The sequence below is a fragment of the Thamnophis sirtalis genome, unplaced genomic scaffold (assembly GCF_051295495.1).
Source record: "Thamnophis sirtalis isolate CommonGarterSnake01/CBP01778 unplaced genomic scaffold, rThaSir2_p1.2 scaffold_3, whole genome shotgun sequence".
NCBI lineage: Eukaryota > Metazoa > Chordata > Lepidosauria > Squamata > Natricidae > Thamnophis > Thamnophis sirtalis.
The window spans coordinates 124,514,213-124,541,095 of NW_028261383.1; the positions used below are offsets into that span (position 1 = coordinate 124,514,213).

At 41.7% G+C, this 26,883-nt stretch overlaps 2 protein-coding genes across 5 annotated transcripts in view; one reads left to right on the plus strand and one right to left on the minus strand.

Annotated features, from left to right (window-relative positions):
- The first annotated feature begins 2,212 nt into the window (after positions 1-2,212).
- LOC148048161 (uncharacterized) lies at positions 2,213-3,100 on the plus strand. The gene is made up of 2 exons (XM_087708251.1): positions 2,213-2,575; positions 2,609-3,100. Exons 1-2 carry the CDS (start codon positions 2,213-2,215, stop codon positions 3,098-3,100), a joined length of 855 nt encoding a protein of 284 aa, XP_087564377.1.
- Positions 3,101-5,246: 2,146 nt separating this feature from the next.
- The window catches only part of LLGL2 (LLGL scribble cell polarity complex component 2), an 84,606-nt gene continuing 62,969 nt past the window's right edge, over positions 5,247-26,883 (minus strand). For 2 of the 4 annotated variants that reach the window (XM_087709937.1, XM_087709938.1), the window contains exons 18-26: positions 26,564-26,680; positions 24,452-24,618; positions 18,143-18,404; positions 16,974-17,127; positions 14,688-14,737; positions 12,976-13,023; positions 12,022-12,064; positions 11,035-11,096; positions 5,247-5,911 (exon numbers count right to left, since the gene is read on the minus strand). In XM_087709937.1, the coding sequence (XP_087566063.1) occupies positions 5,907-5,911; positions 11,035-11,096; positions 12,022-12,064; positions 12,976-13,023; positions 14,688-14,737; positions 16,974-17,127; positions 18,143-18,404; positions 24,452-24,618; positions 26,564-26,680 (908 nt within the window). In that variant the 3' untranslated portion in view covers positions 5,247-5,906. Of the gene's footprint in view, positions 5,912-11,034; positions 11,097-12,021; positions 12,065-12,975; positions 13,024-14,687; positions 14,738-16,973; positions 17,128-18,142; positions 18,477-24,451; positions 24,619-26,563; positions 26,681-26,883 lie in introns of those variants that run through there. The other 2 variants (XM_087709939.1, XM_087709940.1) reach the window with 2 other exon arrangements.

The window sequence follows — 26,883 nt, forward strand, 5'->3', positions numbered from 1 at the left end:
TTGCCAGCTCTTCATTCTGCCACTGTCATCACCATTTTCACCATTTTTCTCCTGGAAGTCAAATCCGGACATACTGTTTTTAAAATTAAAGCATTGAGATCAGCATATGACTTTCAAAGGTTTGCGATAATATTTGGTTGAAAGAAAATTGGCATGAAAAGAATAGATTCAAGAAAAGCAGGGTTGCCGCTCAGCTCAAGAGACAATGTGCATGAGTTGATGATTGAGCTGGCTTGGATAATGTGCATATTGTTAAAGTAGATATTGTTGAAATTGTATCCATCCCATATTCTAATTTTGCATCCTCATTGGATTAAAGAAGAGATACATCTCTCTGCTTTTCAGGAAAAGATGAGTATTAATTAGTCAGGAAAATTTAGGTGAAGGAGTGGCAGAATCTCTCTCTCTCTCTCTCTCTCTCTCTCTCTCTCTCTCTCTCTCTCTGTGTGTGTGTGTGTGTGTGTGTGTGTGTTAAAAGAAGGATCGGTCTAGATTCCCTATGTAGCCATGGACTAAATTCACATACCCCCCCTTAAATTCAGTTGATACTTATCTAACTCCAAGCAGTTGAGAAGATTCCTATGTATAGGCCTTTTAGCAGTACATTAATTTAATTGGATCTTCCCATGGAGAACTGGTCTTTCCTGCCTGACAAACTTTTTCACAGTTTAACCACTTCAAATCAGGTAAATAATTTTAGTTAGGTAGTAAATTAAAAGCCAAGAGGGTTATTGACCAAGGTGAGGCATTTGGTAGTATATCCCTTTTATTTAGTAACCATAGCTTTTTTTGAAACCCAATTGCAAGTGAATCAGTGTTGTCTCCTCCTTACACACACTTACACAGAACAAACAGCTATTGAATTGAATCTCCCCAATTTGCTTCTGTGCTTCAGGAGATCATGTTACTGCTTTGAAAAGGAAAAGGAAATTCATAATCCAATCTCTTCCTCCTCAAAAAGAAACCGGAGGCGATTTGCTAAAATATTCATGCCCAGGAAGAGAAGAACCAGAGCAATCAAATGACACACATTTGGAAAAACATTTCACAGATCCTTTGTTGCCTAATTGTTGGTTGGTTGGTCACTCAGTCAGGCAGGCTCAGGGCACGGAAGTGCGGGCTCTCCTGGGTCCTCAGAAATGTCATAGGTCAGAGAGCGAGGCTGCTTTTTTATTTTTCTTCCTCTCTTCAATTGTGTCCAATTCTCAGACACTACTTGGATAAGTCCCTGTGATTTTCTGGGCAAGTGATTTGCCATAGCCTTTTTCCTAGGGCTAAGAGAAAGTGACTGGCTCATAGTCCCCCTGTCGGCTTTATGCCTAAGGCAAGATTAGAACTCACTGTTGCTAGACTGATGCTATACCAAACTGGCTGTTATTAATCACTACACCAAATGATATTTGGACAGAAAAGTGCAAGCAAAATATTTATACAGTGGGTGAATAGCACATTATTTATTGATCCAGTTGTTTCTTTGTTTTGTGTCTTCAAGTCAGTGTTAACTCCAGTGTTTGATTGAAGTCCAGTATGTCAAGAGAGCAGCAGATCGGGAGTGGCTTCTGCAAGTTTCAGGGCCCTCTTCTCTGTGAGTAGCCACAGGAGGACTATGACAGCATATAATCAGAAAGGAAAACATTTCTGATTTCTGGGTGCATAAACGCAATGTAAATAAGTATTTCTCAGCCTTGGCAGCTTGAAGATATTGTGGACTTTGGCTCCAAGAATTCCCCAGTGAGCCCGCTGGCTAGGGAATTCTAGGAATTAAAGCCCACACATCTTCAAGCAGCCAAGGTTGAAAAACACTGCTGTAAACACATACAAGATATTCAAGGTTTCCCAGCTGCAGCTTTGGTTAGGAATAGATTCCATGTAAAAAGGGCATCCTGACCTAAATTAACTGATCATTTGTTCCAGATTACTAATGTTAGAATGCTTATGACCCTGAAAAGTTTGGATCTTTGTCCCAACTGCTACAGCTTCCATGGCTTAGGCCACGAAGCTTACTCCAGGCCTGTGAGATCTAGAATGTGTGTTGCCTGGCAACACTACAGCTATTCCTACATCAATTAGAGACCTGGAGGCGAGGGAAAATACTAGAAGTACCACCCTGTAGCAAATTACATATTAGAAAGCTCTTTTCATTAACTTTCATTTCTATCTCAATCTTTAAATCTCAGAAACTCTCATGGAGGCAGCAGCCACAAAAGATAAGATGGCCGTGCATCCCAATGGCGCAGAAAAGCCAAAATCTTGCAGGGAGAAGTTTCTTCAAGCATGGAATGAAAAGCTGAAACTCCAGCCATGCCCCATATTGTATTCTCAAACACTAGCATCTCAGTCGGAAGTTGATTTTTCTGTCCAGGAAATGCGGACAAGGAACAAGGAGGCCCTGTCAGATTTACCAACAAGGGCCTCATTGCAACCTAATGAAAACGCTGTTTACTATGTGAAAGTAATGCCTCTTCCTCCAGAGCGAATGCACCCAACTCCTGGGGGTGTATGTGTAGGTGAACACTGCCCACAGCAAGATACTGTGGCATCTTGGCATAGCAACCATGATGCTACAGACAAGAAGGTGCCAAGTGAATCCATGACAAGTGTCGAAGAGGAACTCCTACAGATTTGCGTTTCTGATTTACTGATGGAGTCTCCAGCGCGGAAGAGGCCCAGATTGCTGCCACCTCACCGAAAGATGCATGTAGAAGTATGGAAGAAAGAGGCCTCGCCCCCATTGCAGGAGCATGCAAGAAATCCAGTCCCGTTGGCATACAATCACCTGGTAGATACCATGTCAATGACCAATCTTGCTGACCTCCCTGAAGTGGAATCTTTTTATCGCAGATTTAATCCTAAATTAAAACAAAGTTGTGATAGGAAGAACAGTCCAATCCAGTCAGGAGCCGACGGCTTTTTGCATGTCAGGAACATAGACGTTTCTACCCCTCAAGAGGCTTTTGGAAAAAATGCCAAGCAACATCAGCAACTGAGCTTGAAGAGAAGTTCTCCCTTACCTGATCTTATGGTGGCAAACATAGAATCCATGAACTCTCAAAATATCCACCTGCCACCAAAGAAACGATACACTCATGGCTGTCTCTAAGAGATGTCGCTAAGTTGGCTGCATTTTATGCTAGATATGCCTAAGACCAAAGCTTTTAACAAATCTTCCAAATAATAACTATAAATGAATATATATTAGATATTTTAGTGCTTAGTGTAAGATGTTACTTTTGTATTTTTGAAATAATTTTTTAAAGGATGTAATTGAAATTGTTTTTCACTAATTAATTCTTAGTAAGTTTAGAAATAGGATATTATTTTCTCCCCTTTCCACCTGCCAAAACAAGATACTTCGAAAAACACTTCTGTCTGCAGCATGGCTCCATCAGCAATGAAATTGGATGGTCCATTCTTACATGCTCACAAACAGAAACTATTTCAGAGTGTGAGGGATAGTGTAGAAATATAGACTGTCACTAATTTGTGTACATAAAATGTGACAAAATCAGGTATTTGCCCATTGTGTATGCAATTTTCCCCCAATACTTTTTTCGAATTTGATGTCACTTTATTGGCCAGAAAAAGGATCTTGTATTCTAAAATAAGAACATGTAAATGTCCCTTATATCTGCCTAGTTCTGTACTATTTCATATTTTCAGGCTGTAGTCTCTAGCCCAGGAATTAAATCTGGGAGAGTGAGTACAAATCAGAGGATGTACCCCTGAGATTTTTGGCCTTTTACTGTGTTTCATCTGGGAAACATTGTTTTCTGGAAATAGGAGCAGTGGCACGTATTTTTCACAATGGATATAAGAAGAAATGAAAATATTTGCCTATGGTTTCCAAGTCCCGTTTCTTTTAAGTTGCTAATCATTAGTTTACAACATTCAGCTTTGTTATTACTGTATTTAATTTTATTCGTTTTTTTTTAGTAGTTGCAGTCCCTACTCCCTATGCAAGTACCATCATATGGCCTGAAATAGTCCCTGGGGATTCTGGGAAACAAGATAGTATTGGAAAGAAGCAAATTCCATTCTGATTCACTGGGATATAAACGAGAGGAAAGGAAAAACACAATTAGACTTGCAAGGCTGACAGCAGCCCTTTAAAGTAGACAACCTTGAGAAGATGTCACAGGAAGACTACAACTATATTTCTTTGGAATAGGTTATAACAAAGTCTTGAGCAAGACCAGTTGTTAGTGATTTGATGAGGTGTTCATTAAAGTTCATTGGGCCACAGGAAATGGGAATCACCTTGCCCTGTACCTCAGATCGTAGTTTATGCCTCTCAGCTTGGCAAGAATGATTTGTATCATTGTTCAACATGCCAGTATCATTTTCTCTATATCACTGGTGGCAAACATTTTGATCTTCACATGTCAACATTTCAGAAATATCTAACTTGACTCTGCTGCCATTTCACATTGCTGTCCCAAATCAAAAGAGACACAATTCTTTACATGTTCATTTATTTTTTTTAAAATCCAATTCTGTGTGATCCCCAGAATCTATATCATACGCTGCTTAATTTCAGGCAATGTCCTCTTTATTCACAAGTCCCTGTGGCCTACCTACACAATGCTTTCATTCTTGAAGTGGCTTTAGAAAATGATCTTCCTTGGCCTCTGCAGCCTCAGAAAATTTTACAAAAGCATACCCCTTTCCCAAACAATTTTTGGAGGGTCAAGAATAAGAGCCTTGCCTTCTCAGGAGACTTCTGCAACCTTCAAAAATCACAGGATAATGCAGTGAGCGCTTAAAAATAGCTGATGGGTATTGGTGAACACTAGCATGTCGCCCAAAGCATCGTGGCATGTTGCCTTTGACCGACTTGTCCTAGGTTCACCATTACTGTCCTGGAGAAGCACTATTATGTAATCCTTTGTATAGAACTTGGAATTTGGTGGATTAGATTTACTTTCAATGAATTGGAACGGCTCACAATTACATAGAAAAATGTGTTAATGATTGTAATAAAAACTTGTTATATATTTGGCCTACAGCATCTTCTCAAAGTGGGAGGCATGTACTTTGAAATATACACTATGTGGAGAAATTGCATATATTAAAAAGAATTTTGCAAAACTACTTGTGAAGAAATGGTTTAGATTATTTTAAGTTTAGAGTTAAAAGGATAGCAAAACATGAAAAAAAAACCTCAAGCATTTGGAATTTATATTCTAAACATTTCAGGGACTAAAATTAAGATAGTATCACAAAATGCATCGGCCACAAGAAAAAAATAAGTAAAGGTACTGTTTTATTTCAAGAAAAATTAATGTAGTGTTCATATACAAATCAAGTTAAATTTGATTAGTTTGCTCACTTCTGAACAGCTACAAAAATAATCTACCCAGTCTGCCAAACAATTTAACAGTACTGTAATATGACAAAAACTTCATTGGAGCAGCCACAGGGATTTAAAGTGACATATATTATTTCAATAATTTTTTTTAAAAAAGCACACTTCTAAAATATGCCTCTGTTAAACACCCATTATGATTTTAAAAATGTACAAAAAATAATCTTAGTGGAAACAGTACTCATTCTTAAAAGTCTGCTTCCAAAACAATAATTTTCATAATTTAAAACCCATCCCAGTACAAATATATATATTTAAAAAGGAAATAAATTGTGCAAACACTTGAAGAATTGCAAAACACAGATCCAGAGGCATAAAAAGGAAGAGGCTAGAGTGGTTCCAGCATCTTCACAAGGCGGATAACTCAAGATAGGTACGAGCTTCAGGTGAGGCACAATGAGGAAAAGGATGCAGCCCTTCAATTTTATCCGAAGCCCTGGCCAGGGGATGCTTCTCAGCCCCGACGATGCTGTACCTACAACAGTAGTGTTATGGCACTCTTTAAATGCCCAAAACTCACAAACGACACACCAAGGCACAATCATTCTGTTGGAAAGAAAAAAGCAGTTACTGTATAAAAGTTGAAGATACATCATTATTCAATTTACAACAGTCTTTGCCAACCTGGTGCAATAACCAGATACGATGAATTTAGATTTAGTTGCATGATTTTTAGCTAGTTTATACAGTCAGTTGACTAATGAAACACTGAATTGATTTGATCCAGTGCAGGTACTGCACCACACAAGTAAATAACTGGATATTGTGGTCTCAGCACATCTAAAGGCCAGGCTGTGTATTTAATATCTGTAGATTTTAAAGATCCGTGACAGAAATAATCTATGTATTACTTGCTGGTATTTTCCCCCTAGCTCAAATTCTGTATCAGTGACAACATTTAACTTATTTTTTCTATTTACACAATGGTGTATGATTCATCCAGCAGCTTCTAACTGGCCTGACATAGTAAGAAAATAGTCCAAAAAATGCCAACCCCATCTTTCTAGGGGTTCCTGCTGGAAGTGTTCCACTGTTGCTAGGCCTTTTGGAGAAAAGACCTAACTATTCTTCCCAGAAAAAGAGGGCCAAAAGGCTCTGTTAGTATGTTGGGTTTTGTAGTAAATTCTGGCTAGGTTCCCAGTAGTCTGTCTTAAAGAGAGAAAAAGAATGTAGGAGGAAAACGAGGCATAAATCTTCTCCATTTGAAGAAAAATAAGAGTTGGGGGGACGGGGAATACTGAAAGGTCTTGTTGACAACCATAATGTCAAGAATTGTCATGACAAGGCTGTCTTTGAAGAGCAAAATAGGCTTTAAGAGCAGCCTTTTCTTCTGGACAAAACAAGATTAAGGTTTCCATCAAGATATCAGAACCAAATAACTGGACAAGGAATTTTTAAAAAAACTCTGTCCTTTGTTGCTGTATATTAGGGCTGTCAAACTCGTAGCCTGTGGGCTGGATGTGTCACACACTGGTCACACCCATGCCTGGTTTAGCGAAGGGGGAAAATGGTGCGATATGTCATGTGACGCTGCCGTGATGAAGTTTGACATCCCTGCTGTATATGCTGAGTGCAGCAAGAATTATTTATGGGCAACATACATTAATCCTCACAATGAAAGAATGGATGGAGAAACTGATGGAGCTAGCAGGGATGGCAGAATCAAATGCTTTAATTGAAAAATACATAGTTTTGTTGCTACTTGGAAACTACTTCTAGACTGAAGACAGAAAGAAAATATATATGAAATTTTGACTTTGGGATTTGCTGATTAGACAAGTCTGTTAGTCTAATATTCCTAGCATGTTAAATATGTCAAAGAAAAAGTGAGAGTGTATCTTATTTTTATTCTACTGCTCTGAGAAAAGTTGGAGGTTAACACATTTTTCTTCTTTTTCTCTCTACCCTACACTTCTCTCTTACCCCTTTTTTCCTTCTCCATTTTTCTACTGTCTTTATTTTAATTTGCATTTATATTATGAAAATTTAATAAACATTTTTTTACAAAAAGATATCAGGACACAATCCAGGCTTTCATTGAAGCAAGGCAAGTTGGTGCCCACATTTTTCTCCACTCTGGTGCAGATTGCAGGGCCACTATGGCTGAAAAGGCAACTAGATATGAGGCCCAGACTGCTGAAATTCTCTCTGGAATAAAGAGAGCTCTGGGGGTGCATATCAGAGGTGGGTTGCTACTGGTTCGCACTGGTTTGGGTGAACTGGTAGTGGAAATTGGGACTGGGTCGCCAAACCAGTAGGGACAGCAGGCTGGCCACGCCCCTGAACCGGTTCCACAATCGCCGCTGCCATTGCCGGCTTGTTTTTCAGTCATTTTTTCATGTTCTGCACATGCGCAGAACAATTTACAGGCAACTGTGCATGCGTGAAGCGATCTGGCATTAACGCCGGCAGCAACCCACCCTTGGTGCACATTATGTTCCTTATTGGGAAGAACAGCATATAAAGTTTACTAATAAATATATACACCCCAACAGCTGATTTTTGTGTGCAGATGACAGAACTTGCCACATGCAATTAACTGTGAGTTGCAGGTTCCATCCTGTTCTGAACCCTAAATGCAGCCTTTCATGGATTCAAGGCATGACCAAGCCTCATTCTTTTTAATCATTCTGGGGTTTAATTTTTTAACTGCCTCTTTAAGACTGAAAAACCTTCAGAACTGCAAGCCTATAAAGTTGCTGGCTGAGTTTTTTTTGTTTTTTTTTAATGGAAACTACACCTTTTCAGCTTTGTAAGATTTTTTTTTTTTATTTTGATAACTTTTTGCAAAATACCACAAAGAAGTGGCTTTAGAGTTGTTTTTAGAGTTTAAATGCTAATGCTTCATGAAACTGGTTTAAAGAAAGACTTTGAAACTAATTAGAAAGATCTTTTCCTGTAGGGAAAGTCTGCTTTGTTTACATTTTTTCCCTGTGAAGCAAGATTTTGAAGGTCTATTACTAAAGCACATGATAGGGAAACATTTGATGTATGGGCATATGAAGAAGTCCTTGAGCTTTTTAACTCTTTACTAGAACTAAACTTTGCTACCGAAAATGAACAAACTCCTTTGAAGACAACAAACTGGACTTCAAGGCAGACTGATTAAAACTTACAAATAAAAAAATGAGATGGAAATGTTGGATCTACAAGTAGAATTGCATGATCATTTAACAATAAAAAAGGACATACAAACAATGTACCCTAAGAGCAATGTAGACTATTCTTTTAAATTGAAATGTGAGAGATTTATTGGAGTTAACTTCATAGAAATTACAAATGGCTTTGGATAAAGATAAGAACTTGAACAGATGAAGCAAAGAGACTATAAGAAAACCGAAAACTGGGCAAGGGACGATGGGTAAAGAGAGAGAGAGAGAGAGAGAGAGAGAGAGAGAGAGTAAAAGATCTTCCATGAATATATCTCAATAAAAACATGTGTATTAATATTAGAATTATATAGGATATATGTATTAACAGTAGAATTACACGGATCGGAGAATTGGAAGTAATAAGAATACATTTATTTTAAACGTTTAAATGATTGTGATTGGCACTAGAAGTGTACATTGAATAATGAAAGAATGAAGGATGAAATTTTAACATAAATCGATGTGAAGATCTAAATAAGGGAAATATGAATAATAAAACAGGTGAAAGATAGGAAATAGAAAAGAAACGTCTTAGAATATTGTATGTATGTATGTATGTATGTATGTATGTATGTATGTATATGTGTGTCTGTATGTGTGTGTGTATGTATAGATAGATAGATAGATAGATAGATAGATAGATAGATAGATAGATAGACAGACAGACAGACAGACAGACAGACAGGCAGATATGAAAGACCAAGAGGGAGGTTTTAAAACTGAAGCAGTAGTAAAAAGTATGTATAAACAACATGAAATAATGAAAATGAAATATAATAACTATGAGTAATATTTGACTATTTGTATTGAAATGTATGATACCCAGGTATCACATCATTCATGCATTGATATGTATAAATAGTATAAAATAAAAAACTTGATGGGAAAAAAAAGAAAATTGGAGTTAGAATTTTATCTGTGGGACTTAAGGATGGCTGGGAGAAAGAAGGAAAAAATCCTACAAAAATGGTTTATCTGACTGTAGATAAATAATGATTTGTTATCTTTGGTGGTATTTCATTGTGAGAAAAATATTCCAGATATTCTATGAACCCCCAAAAAATACTATAACAAAGAAATAAAAGTTAACAAAAAGCTTTATTAACTACTAACATGCGCATGTAGGATTCTCTAGGGAAAGAGAATGATTGCAGGTAGGCAGGTTGCAGGTAGGCATTTTGTAAATACACAAAATGAAATTTCAGGAGTATTATCAGCATACGCCATCAAGCAATTACAGAAATACATTTGTGTGATCGATAACAATGTTGGCAATCATCATGCGACTTGCATGGAAATAACACGTCCCAAAATTTGTTATCTTTGGTGATATTTTATGGTTATCTGGTTTGGAAATCTTCAGTGCTGCAATGGATTCATTTTTAATATTTATGTTATCATTTCTGAATGTGTAAATAAAGGGTTATTTCTGGTAATGTTTAATAGATTTCAATTTTATTCTTTTCTAATGTTTGTTAAGAAGAGGATATAGATCAGGGGTTCCCAACGCCCATGCTCCACAGGGGGGCAATTTGATTTTTAATGGGGCAATTTGCTTAAAACAAGTTAATGGCCTTTTAGGCTTCTTCCACATGAGTAGAGTTCACTTTGTGAGTAAAGTAAGAATTATATGTCATGGGGGGGGGGGGGACCAGGATTTTAAAGATGCTTAGGTGGGACATAGCCAAAAAAGGTTGGGAACCATTGATATAGACCAGGGGTAGTCAACCTTTTTATATCTACCGCCAATTTTGTATTTCTGTTAGTAGTAAAATTTTCTAACCGCCCACTGGTTCCACAGTAATGGTGATTTATAAAGTAGGGAAGTAACTTTACTTTATAAAATTTATAAAGCAGAGCAAACCCCTACCACCCACCATGAAAACTGGAACGCCCACTAGTGGGTAGTAGGGACCAGGTTGACCACTGATATAGACTAAATGAAGAGAAAGGTTTTATACTTAATTGTTATTTTTGTTAATTTTTACTGGACCTTCATTGATCAATAAGGAGAGCTGAAGATTTAGAGATGACCCAGATTGGATCCTGCAATTTAGAAATGAGTTTATAGACAATGGGATGAAATATAGAATGAAGATGTATCTGGTTGTAATTGAAGAGACAGTCATAAATAGTTAATGTTGAATATACTTGCTAGGGATGAAGAGAAAACAATCTTTTTCTTACTATCTTTTTTGGGGGATTTTTTTTCTTTTCACATTTACTTTTTTATATACGTATATTTGTATAAGGTTTGTTAGTTTTATTTGTTCAAAATAAACCGTAATAACCATAATAAAATTATTGGGAAAAATTCAAACTAGATACAATTCTAGTTTGCTAACATTCTCAGGTTCAGAGAAATTAGTTGTTTCCTATTCCAGTTAAAGGGAGAAAAATTTTATAAGATTGCTCAGCAGTCCCAAATGAAGAATAGGAAACAATATATTTTTGTAACAAGCCATAGTTTATTATGTTTCAATACCGACTACAAGTAAAAATATAAAGTCAACTTACCTCCTCCATTACTTAGCGTATGCCCTATTTGGATTCTTCCTGAACTTCTATTATAGTAACTCCTACCAAAAAATGAAGAAAACAAAAAGCATTAAAAAATGAAAAACAGGAGATTATGAGATAGCCAGCTTATGCCATATCATTTTCATATACAGTATATAGTGGTAGTTTCTTTCCAAGCAAGCATATGCAAGTAATACATTGCAACAGTATTTCATGGATTGTTTGCTTCAGAAAAAAGCAGCTGTATCTATGGAGACTCTTAATCATTCAGTCATGGTTAATTCAAAAAATAAAAGTTTTCAGAGAGAAAAACCAAGAAAGTTGCCTTTTGGAAAGGCAACTTTGGAACAAAAAGCAGCTGTCTTTCTAAGAAGAATTATCTCTCCAATGTTACAAACTGAATTAATTGGAAAATTAAAAACCAAATTCATACAATTAACACTAATCAACTTTCAATTTTCTCATTGGATACAAACATAATATGCATATATCATACACACATGCAACTTCCTATTTCTAAGCAAATTTATTTACTATTTAGAAAAGACTCTCTCCTCAAAAAGGAAACAACTCAATTACACACTCTACTATAAAAAGATCTAGTTCACAGGTGTCAATCTCATGGCGTCACGTTGTCGTCACGTGATGTTTCCCTCTTTCACGGAGCTGGGTGTGTGTGGCCTGTGCGCACATTTGGTTCGCGGGCCGCCAGTTTGACACCCATGACCTAGTTTAAAAATCTTAATGTCTTTTTACCACTTAAAAGCTCTTCCTAAAACAAAAAATACATGCATCTCATCCAAACTGGCAGAAAGCTGTGTAATTAGAATCCAAATGGTAACATCCCTCTTCCTTCAGAATGTTTATCTCCAAAAATACCCAAAAAACATTATTGATCTTCCCTTTCCATTACTATATCTGAACTCGTGACCTACCAAATTAATTCCTTAACAGACATCACAAATATGGGTGCATCATACTCACCCTCTCCCATCTTCTAGCGTACTCTGGATTTCCTTCAGAACATCTGAAAGGAGGGGAAAAAATAAGTTATGAGAAATACATGTGCCTATATCATCATAGCCTGGAAGTAATATAGAAATAAGTGAATGTAACATTTTGGAGCTGCAGAACACTGGACACTGAAACCCCTCTCAAACTGCTTTGTTAGGTGGGTTAACATTGTCCATTTCACAGATGGGGTAACTGAATCATTGTGCTCTGAACAGACACAAAGTAAATGTGGCTTGGTTTTTAAGCATATTAGCAATTATGAACAACAGCTGGAAACTATGTGATGCAAGTATTGAAGAGTACACACACCATACACAAACCACTGGTCGCCCTCTAACACCACTGGATGACATCACCAGGTCTCGCTGCTTTAGCAGAGTAAGGAAGATACTCACGAGATGATTCACACCCCGGTCAGTGTCTCTTCGCACTTCTACCATCGGGCAGAAGACTTCGAAGTATAGCCAGCCAAACAAATAGGTTTCAAAATAGTTTCTATCCTTGCGCTTTGAGACTCTTAAACACAACCATAATCACTCCACGCACACGTGGAAACGTATGACTAGTTTTTCTTTTTCTTTCTCTTTCCCCCCTAATTACTTGCATAGGGATTATTCTTTATACTATTTATGTTATTTGTATTTTTTGTCATGGATTGCACCAGTGAGGCTAAAACCAATTTCGTTGTTATACATGTTGTACAAAGACTATACTAACACAAATGGCCAGCTATGTTGAATAATGCCTATTAGTCATCTCAGATATATTAAGTCTGATCTGTTAAACACACAAAACATACAACTCAGAAAGAAATCTATTGAAGTTATATGCCTTTGGGTGGAAAAACAAGGAGTTGAAACTGCATTAGTAAAAATATTTAGGATAATTTCCACGAAAAGTCCATTTCCCAACCCTTTTTCTTACTTTCATCATTGAGAAGGGCGTGTTCCATCAGCCTATCAGTCATTCTTTCTGGAAAAATATATATATTAATATTAAAGCAACTAATTCTCACAGTCTGGAGACAAAAATAGGACTTTGAGAGTGAATGTATCAACACAGAAAGAGTCATTCTTTCTGGAAAAATATATGTATTAATATTAAAGCAACTAATTCTCACAGTCTGGAGGCAAAAATAGGACTTTGAGAGTGAATGTATCAACACAGAAAGAGAAAGCAAATGTTTTAAAAGTTATTAAAATGGCTGACAGGTCCTTAAATCCTCTGAGCAACCAAGGCCACGACTTACTTCTGCATACCAAAACCCAATTTTGAAATTCAAATCTACCATAAAATGACAAAGAAGAAAGGTGATTCATACCATGCAGAGACATGGACATAGCACCTATTAATTAACTGTTATTAGTATTAGTAGTATTACTAGTTATATGCTTTAATTGTTCAAGGAGAGTTAAACAAAACAGCATTTAACTCTAACAAAAATAAGGTAAACCAACTGCTTGAACCTGAAGTGGGAATTATAACGTTCCCTGCTACCAATCTACTGATGAATTGGTCATAGGGATGGAAAGGAGTAAAACATTACTGCTCCATTTCTTACCAGGCCAAGAGATGCTACCTGAAAAGGATGCTGTGGAGAGACTAGATCTTTGGATCTTTTTAAATGCCTCTAGAGCAGTGTTTCTCAAATCTGGCAACTTTAAGATATGTAGGCTTCATTTCCCAGAATTCACCACATAGTTATAGAGTGTATTTAAATAACCAAAAATTAACTCTTGGTTAAAAAGGCATGGGTATGTAAGGGAGTGTGTGGTGATAGGGGCAGTGTGTCTGTGCACACAGATGGAGGATGTTTCTGATATTTTGTGATAAATTGTTTTCTTCCTTGCCGTTTCAGCTCTTTCTTGGGGGGTGGGGGGTGTCATGAAATTTTCCAAAATGTTTTCTAAAGTTTTGGTTAATTTTTCTGCACCTGTAGCACCCAGTTGCGTATGGATTGCCACACTACCTATTCAGACACAGACCAGCAGATAATTAGAACTGCAGTAAAAACAATTGTTACCAAACCTGCCTTTCATTGACGACCTGTACACTGCATGAGTCAAAAAGAGGGCTGTGAAAATATCTACAGACTTCTCATATCCTGGACATAAATTGTTTCAACTTCCACCCTCAAAACGACAACAGAACAACTAGGATAGTTTCCCCCCCTAAGTCATCACTCTGCTAAACAACTAATTCCCACAACTCTGTCAAACTATTTAGTAAGGTTGTATTACTATTATTCTTCTCATCTTCCTGTTACCTATCTCCTTTTCTACTTATGATTATAACTTTGTTGCTTGTATCTGTATGATTTATATTGCTATTGAGCTTCCTAGTATGATTTATGTTCATTGCTTATTTAGTATCCTATGACTATCACTAAGTGTTGTATCTTATGATTTAAGATGAATGTATTTTTATGATGACTATGATCATGATTTATCACATAGCTTTTATGTGCACTGAAAGCTTATGCACCGAAGACAAATTCCTTGTGTGTCCAATCACACTTGCCCAATAAAGAATTCTATTCTATTCTTATGACTATGGGATACAATGCAAGGAAATTATTCCAAGACACCATCGTTTTCTATGATAGGCACAAAAGCAACTGAGTTCTAAATACTTACCATCACCACCTGGTTCACCAGAGGTTTGTCTTGAATCCCTAATGCTGCTGCTGCAAAAAAAGAAAAAAGCCAATGAGACCAACTGTTCAATAGTTCTGGCTCTGAACTTGATAGATCAAGCAGTATTCTTTAGTCCTAACATTACAGCAACCCATGTTTTATTTAAACTTGCAACATTTAGAAAGAGAACACGTAGAACAAGGGTGTCAAACTCACAGCCCACGTGCCAGTCCCGATAGGTCATCTGATGACGACGTGAGTTTGATACCCCTGACCTAGAACATTCCCCTAGAGGTGAATTGGTTTCACAGATAGATCTTTATTCTATCCACTTAATATCAGGCTTCATTTGCCCAGAAACACACAACTGAGCAGTCTAAGGTTATTCAAAAGTGATACTCAGATAGTCCTCAGTTAATCACCACTTGTTCAGTAACTAGCATTGAATGAGTGATGGTTATGACTAGCCTCAAAGTTCTGGCTGTCTCAGCACTCCTGCTGTTACATGTTCAATCTGAGTACTTTGTAACTGCTTCATACTTATGTGGAGTGCAGCATCCTGGAGTCATGTGATCATGATCTGCCACCTTCCCTGCCAGCTTCCCTGGCAGGGAAGCACTGAAATTGCTTGGGTAAATCCCCCCTCCCCCATCCATGTACACACACCCCAAAACCTCTCTGGGGTTGAGGCATGTCTTGCCAGCAACCCACACTCCTTGTGAGGAGGTGCTCACTTAATGACCCACAATCCGCACTTGATACAATAGGGACTTCAGAGATTGCTAAGGCTAAGTGATATGATCATATGGTGTTTGACTGCATTGCTTAGCAATGGAAATTCCAGTTTCAATTGCTGTCATAACTCGAGGACTACTTGCTCGTAAACCCTATAAATCAATTGATTGGACACCAGGGGAGAAGCAGACACATTGACACATTAAGCTCTTATACAGAGTAAAGAACAACATCTATTCAAATCTTTTCCACATCAGACATGGATCTCTTTTGGAGATAGGTCTTCCCCAGGGGTAAAATTCAGGAGGTTTTCCGGTTGTGGAAAATTTGAGTAGTTCAGAGAACCGGCAAATACCACCTCTGGCTGGCCCCGGAGTGGGGAGGGGATGGAGATTTTGCAGTATCCTTCCCCTGGAGTGGGAAGCGAATGGCGATTTTACAGTATCCTTCCCCTGGAGTGGGGAGGGAATGGAGATTTTGCAATATCCTTCCCCTTGAGTGGGGAGGGAATGGAGATTTTGCAATATCTTTCCCCCGGGAGTGGGGAGGGAATGGAGATTTTGCAATATCTTTCCCCCGGGAGTGGGAAGGGAATGGGGATTTTGCAGTATCCTTCCCCCAGGAGTGGGGAAGGAATGGAGATTTTACAGTATCCTTCCCCCAGGAGTGGGGAAGGAATGGAGATTTTACAGTAACCTTCCCCTGCCACGCCAACCAAGCCATGCCCACAGAATCGGTAGTAAAAAAAAATGAATTTCACCACTGGTCTTTTCATAGTTCTGTGAATTTTACATTCCAAAAATTATAGTAATATGAATGCATATGCAATATTATCATTGTATTGTTCAACACTGGGCAGGATCCCTAGAGATTTGGGTTCTTCAACCACAAAACAAGAATATTAAAATTATCAACCTTACTGTCACATAAGTTACACTTCGTAAGTGTTACAAAATGGATACTTGACTTGACTGACAGAAACTCTGACACCACGGTTCGCCCATATAACACCAATCCTCCGTGAGCTGCGCTGGCTACCTGTTGATCGTCGGGTGCACTTCAAGGTCTTACTTACCACCTATAAAGCGCTCCATGGTAGTGGATCTGACTATTTGAGAGACCGCCTCCTGCCAATTACCTCCCTGCGTCCCATCAGATCGCACAGAGTAGGCCTCCTCCGAATTCCATCCGCCAGTCAGTGCCGACTGGCGACTACGCGGAGGAGAGCCTTCTCAGTTGCAGCTCCGACATTATGGAACAACCTCCCCGTGGAGATCCGTACCCTCACCACAGTCCAGGCCTTCCGCACAGCCCTCAAGAACTGGCTATCCCGTCAGGCCTGGGGATAGGATTACTCTCACCCCGCCCGAATGTTGAGTGAATGTTGTGTTTTTATGACCAATTTTCTTTAATCACGATTTTTTCTTTTTTCTTTTTAAGTTTTGTCTTGCACCCCCTTCCCTTTATTGTTGTAAGCCGCCCTGAGTCCCCTCAGGGAAAAGGGCGGCATATAAATTTGCAATAAAACTAAACTAAACTAAACAGACATACTTTGATTTCTTTGAAGTCCTTTCTGTGCCAGATGTGCTGTGCCCGTGGCTGTTTTCTCTGTTTTCCAATGCTTTCACAAGACATCGAGGTTCCACCAGCCACTTTGGCGAAAGGGAAAATCTTTCAAATTCTGATGGGGAGATGAGATAGAACCCTGAAGGGAATGATGGAGAAACAGCCAGTTGAGTAGGGATAGATGTTATGCAAGGGGGGTCCTGTTTCCCAAAGTCCTACATATGCACATTCTCCCTTCTAAACAGATTAAGGTTACAAACATACATGGAGGCTGTAAATATCCCTTTATTTGGAAATAAGTGCACGTGAGCAAAGCTGGTTTAAACCAGCAAAGCTGGTTTAAATTCAGAACAAACATACAGAGCTGACTACATGATCAACGTCCAGTGTCGCATCTGAACTGATTAGTTTGATTTTATTACTGGAGATCCCAATGAAGTATCTAACTCTTTTTTGGATGGATATGTTTTTTTAAAAAGTCCTAAGGATGAAAAATTGCAACTAGGATATGGATATTGATTCCTTAGGCTGTTACCTCATAAAGGCACTTTTGTGCAAATGTTAAAGTAAGATAAAGGTCAGGTAAAGGCTCCCCTTGCACATATGTGCTAGTCGTTCCCAACTCTAGGGGGCAGTGCTCATCTCCGTTTCAAAGCCGAAGAGCCAGTGCTGTCCAAAGACGTCTCCGTGGTCATGTGGCCGCAATGCCAAAGATGCACGGAACGCTGATACTTTCCCACCAAAGGTGGTTCCTATTTTTCTACTTGCATTTTTACATGCTTTCGAACTGCTAGATTGGCAGAAGCTGGGACAAGTAACAGGAACTCATTCCATTACGCAGCACTAGGGATTTGAACTGTCGAACAGCCGACCTTTCTGATCGACAAGCTCAGCCTCTTAGCCACTGAGCTACTGCGTCCCTCCAAATATCAAAGTAGAGAGCACTTTACTAATAGACCAGTTTAAGCAAAATTTTGGTTTCAGTACAAAAGGAGATGATTCTTCCCCATTTCCCCAACCCAGTCTTCTTCCTTAGCCTTCCTAGTATTATAAGTACAAAGGCAAAACATCTCTATGCTCTCAACTTGAGGCTCAAAAGTTTCAAAGGCCTAGCACACCAAAGTACGGTAACGCATGGATGATCCCCATATTACCTTGTCCATATCGGGTGAATACACAGGAAGCAATGCCACTCACATCCTCCTTGCGAATACAGGGATAACGGGCTTGGATTTTAAGTGAAGGCAGAGAGATAATCTGGATGTCTCCCTGATTTGTCAGGACAGCCAAGTCATTCTCACTATGCTCGGTCTTAGAGCTGACAAAGTTGGCAACGGCCACTTTTCGCACCCGGGAGCCTTCCAGTGCTGTAAGTTTCAACTTCAGTTTGGAGATGACTTTGGGCAAAGTGAAAACCTGCCAACATGAACAAATTCTATCATTTCCTTCCTGAGTGGAAGAATTACATCAAAGCTTCTGCCAGTCAACCTGTAATGAGAAAAGTGCAGCATTTCCCTCCTTCACTAGCAAAAGAGCCTGGTTTTTTTTTTTTTTTAAGCAATGATTTTCTGCCTCAAGCCACAGAAAGCAATGAATGAATTTTCTACATGGCCAGGATCTGACTCTCACTACTTGCAAATATTTTTCTATAAACAAAATCAGGAAACGGAGTACACTTATTTGCTAGCAGGAGCCCAGCGTACTGTCTTCAACTTGAGCCTGATTTGGTTTCTTTTTAAGAAGCCAGCAAACCAAATATAAATTGGGAAAAGGTGTCAAGTGAAGAGCTAGAAGTGATGAACCAATGTTTAAGTATTCTGTAGCTGGGGGAGAAGCAAGGGAGGGTTGCGTCTACTGGCTGTTTGTACTCCTGCTTTTCAAGTAATTGTTCTCTTCAACTTCCAGAAGCATAGGGCAGTTTCCAGAGTGAGGTGTAACAGCTGGGTATTAACCAAGCCCTTTTGCCCTGGAGTCTGAGGATAATCTTTTGAAGCCACGCCTCTGATCCTCCTCTTGCTCTCCCAGATTAACCTCAGACTTCAGCCCAGAAGGAGTGTTTTCTGACTCTCCCTCACTTTGGAAATCTAGAGGTTTTTCTAGTGTAGGTTTTTTTCTCTAGCAATTTTTTTCCTCTCACCAAGAAGATCCAGCACTGCATCTCTCCTCCAACGTGCTCAGCGCTGCTAGCAAAGGCCTTGCTGCCCTGCTAGCACGCGCAAGCTCCCCAAGTGGCCGGACGGTCACGTAAGAGGAGAGGAAGCCTCCGCACCGATCGGAGTGCGTGGAGAGGCCTTTGCACTTCAGCCGCCCGATTAGGACTCCGGAGGACTGGGGATCCACAGAGGATCGCCCCAGCGCTCTCCAGCTTCAGAGAGGCTCGGGTCGCAAGCCGGCGGCCGCCATTTTGAATAGGAGCATGTGGCTGAGCACGTGACCGGCAATCATCTACGGTAGCCGGGAGTGCTCAAGAAGCACCGAGGAGGCCAGAAGAGGCCTAGAGCGGCCCCCACTCTGCCGGTGGATCCGCAGAGGGGACTGAATTCGGTGCAGGACAGCGCTTGAGCCGCGGATCGGCGGCTGGAAGAAGAAGAAGCCGCTGAGCCGGCAGAGAGAGGAGAGATGAGCGGGAAAAAGTGCAAGGCAGACGCGGCGAGGAGCGGGGATGCTGGACAGAGAGATCCCTAGGGGCCCCAGATCCAGCCGAAGGGACCTCCAGGGGAGCTTCCCAGGCCACCAGAGGGAGGTCTCCCACTAGGAAGGACACCCCCACGGCATCCACTAAGGAGACACACCCTAAAGGAGGCAGAGCTACCAGGGCCTCATCTAGGAGATTTAGGGCGACCATCAGCCTATCGCCTTCTAGGTCACGCTCCCCCTGCAGGCTCCTTGCACTGGCAGAGGCCCAGGCATCCTCTCCTGGTTCCCCCAGGAGCTCAGGCAGAAGGCGTAGCTCCATTTCGCCCCCCCTTTCGCCTGCTCATTCCTCTGAAACGAGGGGGGGATCCCTTTGGTCGCAGGGTTTCCAGCCTAGCTAGGCCCAGACTGGCACCAAGTTCACCAGAGGCAAGGGATCATCTGCAACCTCCAGAACTCCGCCCTGCCCTACCAGAGCTACCTGAGAGTTTCCAGGAGGTTTTAGCCAGGGCCTTAACTCAAGTGATGGCTGCTGGGATGCAGCACCAACCCCAGGCCTCACAACAGGGATCATCCCGGGACCAGCCCAGGGATCATCAGACTCTTCCCAGAGCCTCTGTGGCCAGAGAGCACAGGTCCCCTTCTCCCTCCGCTGCCAGTGAAGCCTCAGATTTAGAAGAAGGGGAGCTGAAAGACGTGGGGTTCTCTGAGGATGAGGATGCTCAGTCTACAGAGGCCCCCAACATCACGTGCCTGTTTCCCCCCTCCTTATTTAGTTCCCTACTCCGGACCTGGATCCCCCTCCAGAACCCAGGCCGACCATTGCCACACCTAGCACCAGTAAGGGGAGGAAAAAGGGCCCCTTTCATAGACCCCTGATAAAAAAGGAGGAGATTCCAACTCCAGAGATGTTCATGGAGGTCCTAAAATCTCAGTGGGTTAAACCAGGGTCCTTCCCCAACCCGGGGGGCAATGAGCGGAGGTTCTATAACCTCAACCCCACCTTTGACCAGGCACTCCAGCTCCCGGAGGTGGACAACCCGATCGCCCCTCTAGCCTCAGCCTCATCCGTGGTGACGGGAGACATTGCAAACTGCCTTAAGCCAGAGGATAAGAGGGCGGAAACCGTGATACATAAAACATTTCAGGCAATAACCTGGGCCATTAGGGCGGCCGCTTCTGCTTCCTTTTTTAACAGATCCACGGTGTTGTGGCTGGAAGAGCTGAGAGACAGAACACCGGCCATGGAGGTGCGACTGCTGCAAGCCATTTCGAAGGTGCTGGCAGCCACACAATTCTCTGCGGACGCCACCCTGGATGCAGTTAAGTATGCATCCCGAGCTTCCTCTGTAGCGTCCAGGCGCTTACTGTGGTTGCACCACTGGCAGGCGGAGTCCTGAGCCAAATGGCACCTTACAGGAGCAGACTACGTCGGAAACAAGCTGTTCGGCGCCTCGCTGGACCCGCTTCTGGTGGAGGACAAAAACAAGAAGAAGGTCCTCCCAGCCACAACCAGACGGTCGGATAACCAACATGCCCCCTACCCCAGGAGAACATCCTTCCGCCAGCCTGATTTGGAGGCTCAGGCTCACAGGTACCAACCCCCCAGGTTCCACAGACAGGGGGACAGGCAGTTTTTTAGGGACAGATTCAGGGGCCAGCAGCAGGGCAAGCGGCCCTTTCGAGGAGGAGGTGGTCGCCCATTCCGCAGGTTCAAGTGATCTAGCCTCGGATCACCCCATTGGCAGTCGCCTCACCCTTTTCGCGGATGCCTGGGAACGCATCACCTTTGACGAGTGGGTCCTCCAGACAGTTAAGCTCGGGTTACACCTGGAGTTCCGCTCGCAACCCCCTAACAGGTTCTGCATCTTCACCTCCTCTGCTGATCCGGCCAAACGGGCACTTAAGGCCATCGAACACCTTCTGGATATCCAGCCCCACTCAGAATGGAGTGCATGATGTGTTTTTTAAATCTATCTTTTCTTTCCTCTTTTTTTTTTTTATTTACTGTATTGTGAGCCGCCCAGAGTCCCATGGGATTGGGCGGCATACAAATGTTATTAAACTTCAAACTATCAAGGCCATTGAAGAAGTCCCAGAGGGGGAGAGAGGTTCCGGTTTCTATTCTAACCTGTTTCTGGTCCCCAAGAGCTCAGGAGGGTGGAGAGCTATCCTGGATCTTAAACAACTCAATTCCAGGGTAGTCTGGGGAGCACACCTGGAAGCTCAGATAGCCCAGGGACGCTGGACTCCAACAGATCTGCGCAACAACATCAACTAGTTGGAGCTCAGAGCCATCCACCTAGCCCTACAACACTTCAAGACCAGAGTCACCGGTCACCACATCCTGGTCCTGACGGACAACGTGGCAGCCAAGGCCCACGTGAACAGGCAAGGGGGCACTCACTCCAAGGCCCTTCGCGACGAGGCCCTCCAATTAGGCAACTGGGCAGAGAGACATCTCCAGTCCATCAGAGCGGAACACATCTCCGGGACCGAGAACCAGCAAGCAGATTGGCTCAGCAGGGAGATGGTCGCCAACGGAGAGTGGCAGCTCCACCTCAGCGTCTTCCAGCGGATCTGTGAAAGGTTCGGACAACCGACAGTGGATCTCTTCGCAACTCCAACGAATGCCCAGCTGCCGAACTTCATAGCGAGGTTTTCCTCCAGAGGAGCCATGGACACGGACGCCCTCCGCTGCAGATGGCCACCAGGTCTACTTTACACATTTCCCCCCCTTCCCCTCATTCCTGGGGTTCTGAGGAGGCTCGTGTCAGAGGGGGCAGAGATGATTCTAGTGGCTCCCTTCTGGCCACGCTGCCCCCGGTTAGCAGACTTGGTGGAACTGTCCTCAGCTCCCCATTGGCGGATCCCCCCGGGGGAGGTGTCTCTACATTAGGGGTCTCTGGAGCACCTGGATCCGGAGTGGCTCCATCTGACCGCCTGGCGATTGAGCGGGAGCAGCTAAGAGAGGCCCAATTTTCCTCCAAGGTCATTAGGACCGTCGAGGCGTCCAGGAGGCAATCTACCACCCGCATTTACAACGCCTCCTGGGTGGCCTTTGCTGACTGGTGTAAAGCAAGGGACATTCAGCCTGCCTCGGCCTTGGTACCTCAGGTCCTGGACTTCCTGCAGGAAGGTTTGGAGAAGGGCCTCATCCCCAGCACTCTTAGGAGACAGGTCTCAGCCCTTTCCACCATCCTGGGGGTGGGGTGGGAGGGGGGGTGGACGCTCCACCCTTATCCCAACATCCGGTCCTCAGGCGCTTCCTCAAGGGAGCGGCGAATCTGAAACCCCCAGCGGTCCATCGATTCCCTTCCTGGGACCTACCTACGGTCTCCAGGCCTTGACGGAGGCACCGTTCGGACCCTTGAGGGATGTATCCCTTCAATTTCTGACCCTTAAGGTCGTCTTCCTGGTCACCATCACCTTGGCCAGGAGAGTTTCTGAGATCAACGCTCTCTCCAGCAGAGCGGACCTCTGCACATTCCTAGAGAACCAAGTAATCCTCAGATTGGACCCCGCGTTCATGTCCAAGGTCAATTCCCCCTTCCACAGGGCTCTAGAGATAGTCCTGCTGGACTTCTGTCCACAGCCCTCCAGCGATAGGGAAAGATCTTGGCACAGGTTGGACGTCAGAAGAGCCTTGCGCATTTACCTTAAGCGCACGGCTCCCTTTAGGCGTTCAGAAGCCCTTTTCGTGTCATATCAACCTTCCACCAGAGGCGCTAAGGTTTCCCCGGCCACCATTAGCAGGTGGATCAGGGCGGCCATTTCACAGGCCTACGAGGCATGGGGAATTCAGGTTCCAGAGGGCATCACAGCGCACTCCACCAGAAGTGCGGCCATCTCAGCAGCCTGGGCCACCCAGGCTCCCATAGAGGAGATCTGCCGGGCCGCCACCTGAGCATCTCCTTCACCATTCATTAGACATTACCGTCTAGATGCCTACACAGAGGCAGCCTTCGGTAGGAGGGTTCTGCAGGGAGTCCTAGACTCTCGAGGGGCTCAGGCCCAATGATCCCTCCCTAGGACATCTAGCTTTGGTATGTCCCAGCTGTTACTCCTCCAACACCTCACTCTGGAAACTGGCAGTTGGTCTTACCTGAACTGTAAGTTTCAGAGGTGTGGGAGGAGTCACTTCCCCCCCTTATTTAGGGTGCCCTGCGCCAGTGGCCTGAGCTAGCTCAGTGGTCATTCAGGGTCAATAGGAAGGATATGTGCTTGCGCTGTTCTGTTGTTCTTTACTTCCAGGGCTCTGCTACGACCATCGGTTAATCTGGGAGAGCAAGAGGAGGATCAGAGGTGTGGCTTCAAAAGATTATCCTCAGACTCCAGGGCAAAAGGGCTTGGTTAATACCCAGCTGTTACTCCTCTCACACCTTCTCTGAAACATACAGTTCAGGTAAGACCAACTGCCAATTACCCACAGCACAGATCCTCCTATTTTAATGGAGACTCTGCTCAATTTAGGCTCCCAATATTCCATCCCTTCTCTAAAATTATTTTGGATGATGGTGGAATGAAGATAACAACGATGACTCAGCTTTTCTTCCCCCTGTGTAGAAGTCACACATGTTGAGAATGCATGACGAGACAAAATTGGGAATTTCTGCCATATGCAAATCAACCTTCCTAATTTATGGGATGCTTCTTCAACTCTGGGCAGCCTTGTTTTTAGTAATACATGTCACTAAATGCCTCTTGAAAGCAAGGAAAAGGCAAGGGAGTTAACACCTTATTTCCAGATGTTCTTTGAACACTGCATTCCACAGAGCATCACACATTCACACAGTGTACAAAACCTTACATACAGAGAACCCTGTTACCTTAAGTTGTTCTTCAGACACTACAAGAAGCTGGTGACAACCTTGCATGTTGGGACTTTTGGAGAGGTCATGTGCTACTTCAAGTGGTTCAGGAAGAGGAGTGCTTTGGCCATCCAGAATAATAATGCCAATAACTGGAGCTCTATGCATTAGCTGGATCTCTTTGGCTAAAGAAACAGGAAGAGAAAATGCACAGAGAAATAAGGCAAGATCTAGATCCAAAACATTGGTGAAGAAGAAGCTGCTTTGTTTTGGGATGTGTTTTTTGGCTTGTGTTTCTTTTTATTTTTTTAATACAAATTATACATATTATAGGAACAAAGAGTTGTCCGGGTCTTTTCTTTTACATTCTCTAAATTACATAGTCCTTTTTACATCATAATTTTGTTTTCATTTTCCGCCAAATTATTATCTTATATTATTTTCCATCTTTATAGTTATTTTTTCTTAATACATAAACAATAACTTCAATTACCCCTTCAAAGTTACACCAAATTTTCATTTCATATTTTCTCCATTGGTATATTTTATTATAAACAGCATACATCCTCTAATTCAATTTAAGCACAGAGAGCATTTATTTACAATTTTTTTCTACCATTAGGAATATACTATCATTTCTTTATGTCTTAATTAGTTACATAACAATAATAATCTTACTACTATTCTCTTTAGTCTCTAAAGTAACTCTTTTTCCCTTCTTCCTCTTTTAACCATTTTCGCTTGGGCTCCCAAAAATCCCAGTTTTAATTCTTTTCCTTCTTCTCCCCCTTTTCCCTAACTTCTTCTTTTTCTTTCCCCTATTTTTGTGGTTATTGTATCTTTTCTTCAGAGTATTTACTCTTATTGTTCTAGTAACTTTCCCCAGGTTTTTCCCTGTTCTCCTTTCATTACTATTTTGGGGTTTCTTTTTTCTTTTTCTTTTTTTGGAGATGTCCCCCTTTGTCTACTTTTCCTTTGTGACTGTAAATCTCAGTGAAATCTTCTATCTGCATTTTATTTTCAACGCTTCTTTTTTCCACCTTACCTTCCTGTATCTCATTTGTGTCCAGTTTTGTGTTTTTTCCTTTATTATATTGCTTTTATGATATTTTCATTGTCACTATTACCACTGCTCACTCTATTGTGATGTTTCCTAAGCTGCTTTTTGTATATCCTTAGCTTTTTATAATTGGTTTAGCTCATGGCTTATTAGAACTGTAGTGTCAGGTGTTATGCAAGAAAAAAATCATTCTTTAGCTAACTTAATTAATTTCCTGATAGAACACAGCTCCCTTGTTTTGCATGCATTGTTAGTGCCTTAATGATTTCATCATGACTCAGATGAAATACAAGAAGAGCTAATGTGGCTTTAGACTATGAATGGAGAATGGAAATTTCTAATTTCCTTGTCTAGTTACTATCTCACAATCATACTTCCCTTGCAGGCAATTGCAAAAATAAAAAAAAACTATGGTTGAAAAGAAATTTGATAATTGATGTGGAAGCATGAGGGGATAATGAGGGGTCCTTGTTGCTCTCTGAGCTCGATTTGTTTTCCAGATATTTCATTACCAAAACTAGGTAACATCATCAATGCTACCTGAGTGGAAGTTGCCCTCAGTTGATATTCTAGTGGCTTGCCCCATCATTGTTGGTGGGAGTGATCTTGGTGGGTTTTTGGTTAGACTGTTGAATATTAGCTTATTTGGCAGTTCCTTGATTTCTTCTTGACTGTTGGTTTGATGTTAATCTTGGTGCTACTCTATGCTCATGTGGATGTTGGTTGCTGGTGGAGATGCACTTTGGCCTTTTTGTTCCTTTTTTAACTTGTTGATCGTCTCTTTTGCACACTGTGTGAATGTTGCTTGCATAAACCTTATAGCCATCTCCATGGGTCTCTGCAGCTCAGAACACTACACCATGTATAAATGGTGTAGCACATCCATTCACCAAATATCTAAGGCTGGTAATATACCCAGCCAAGTCATTTTCTGATTTTCTGTTACACTATGAACTCATCAAGACCATTTATCATCTATGAAAAAATCATGAGCCAGTTCTTTCTGATAGAATGGATACGATAATCACATCCTCAACCCTAAATGCAGTTTATCAATGTGTTTCACTCACCCTGCTCTGCTCTCACAGGCTCATCCATTCTTCTCTCTGCTGGAGGAATGCGCAAGCAGAAGGCATACACTGTGCCCCCATTAGTACCTGCCCACAAAGAAGGGCTGTGCCGAGAACCTGAAAAGAAGTAACAGAACTCATGAGTGGAATTCTCATGCATAACAAGTGATGAAAAACAATGGTTTTCATTTTGTTTTGTTCACACTGGGCTCAGATCTCCAATATAAGCATCAATCTTTTCTGTATAAGTACAGAACTTCTCTGACTCAGTCCAGTTCAGTCCAGCTCAAACACATTATGAATAATGTGGGCTAATGCTT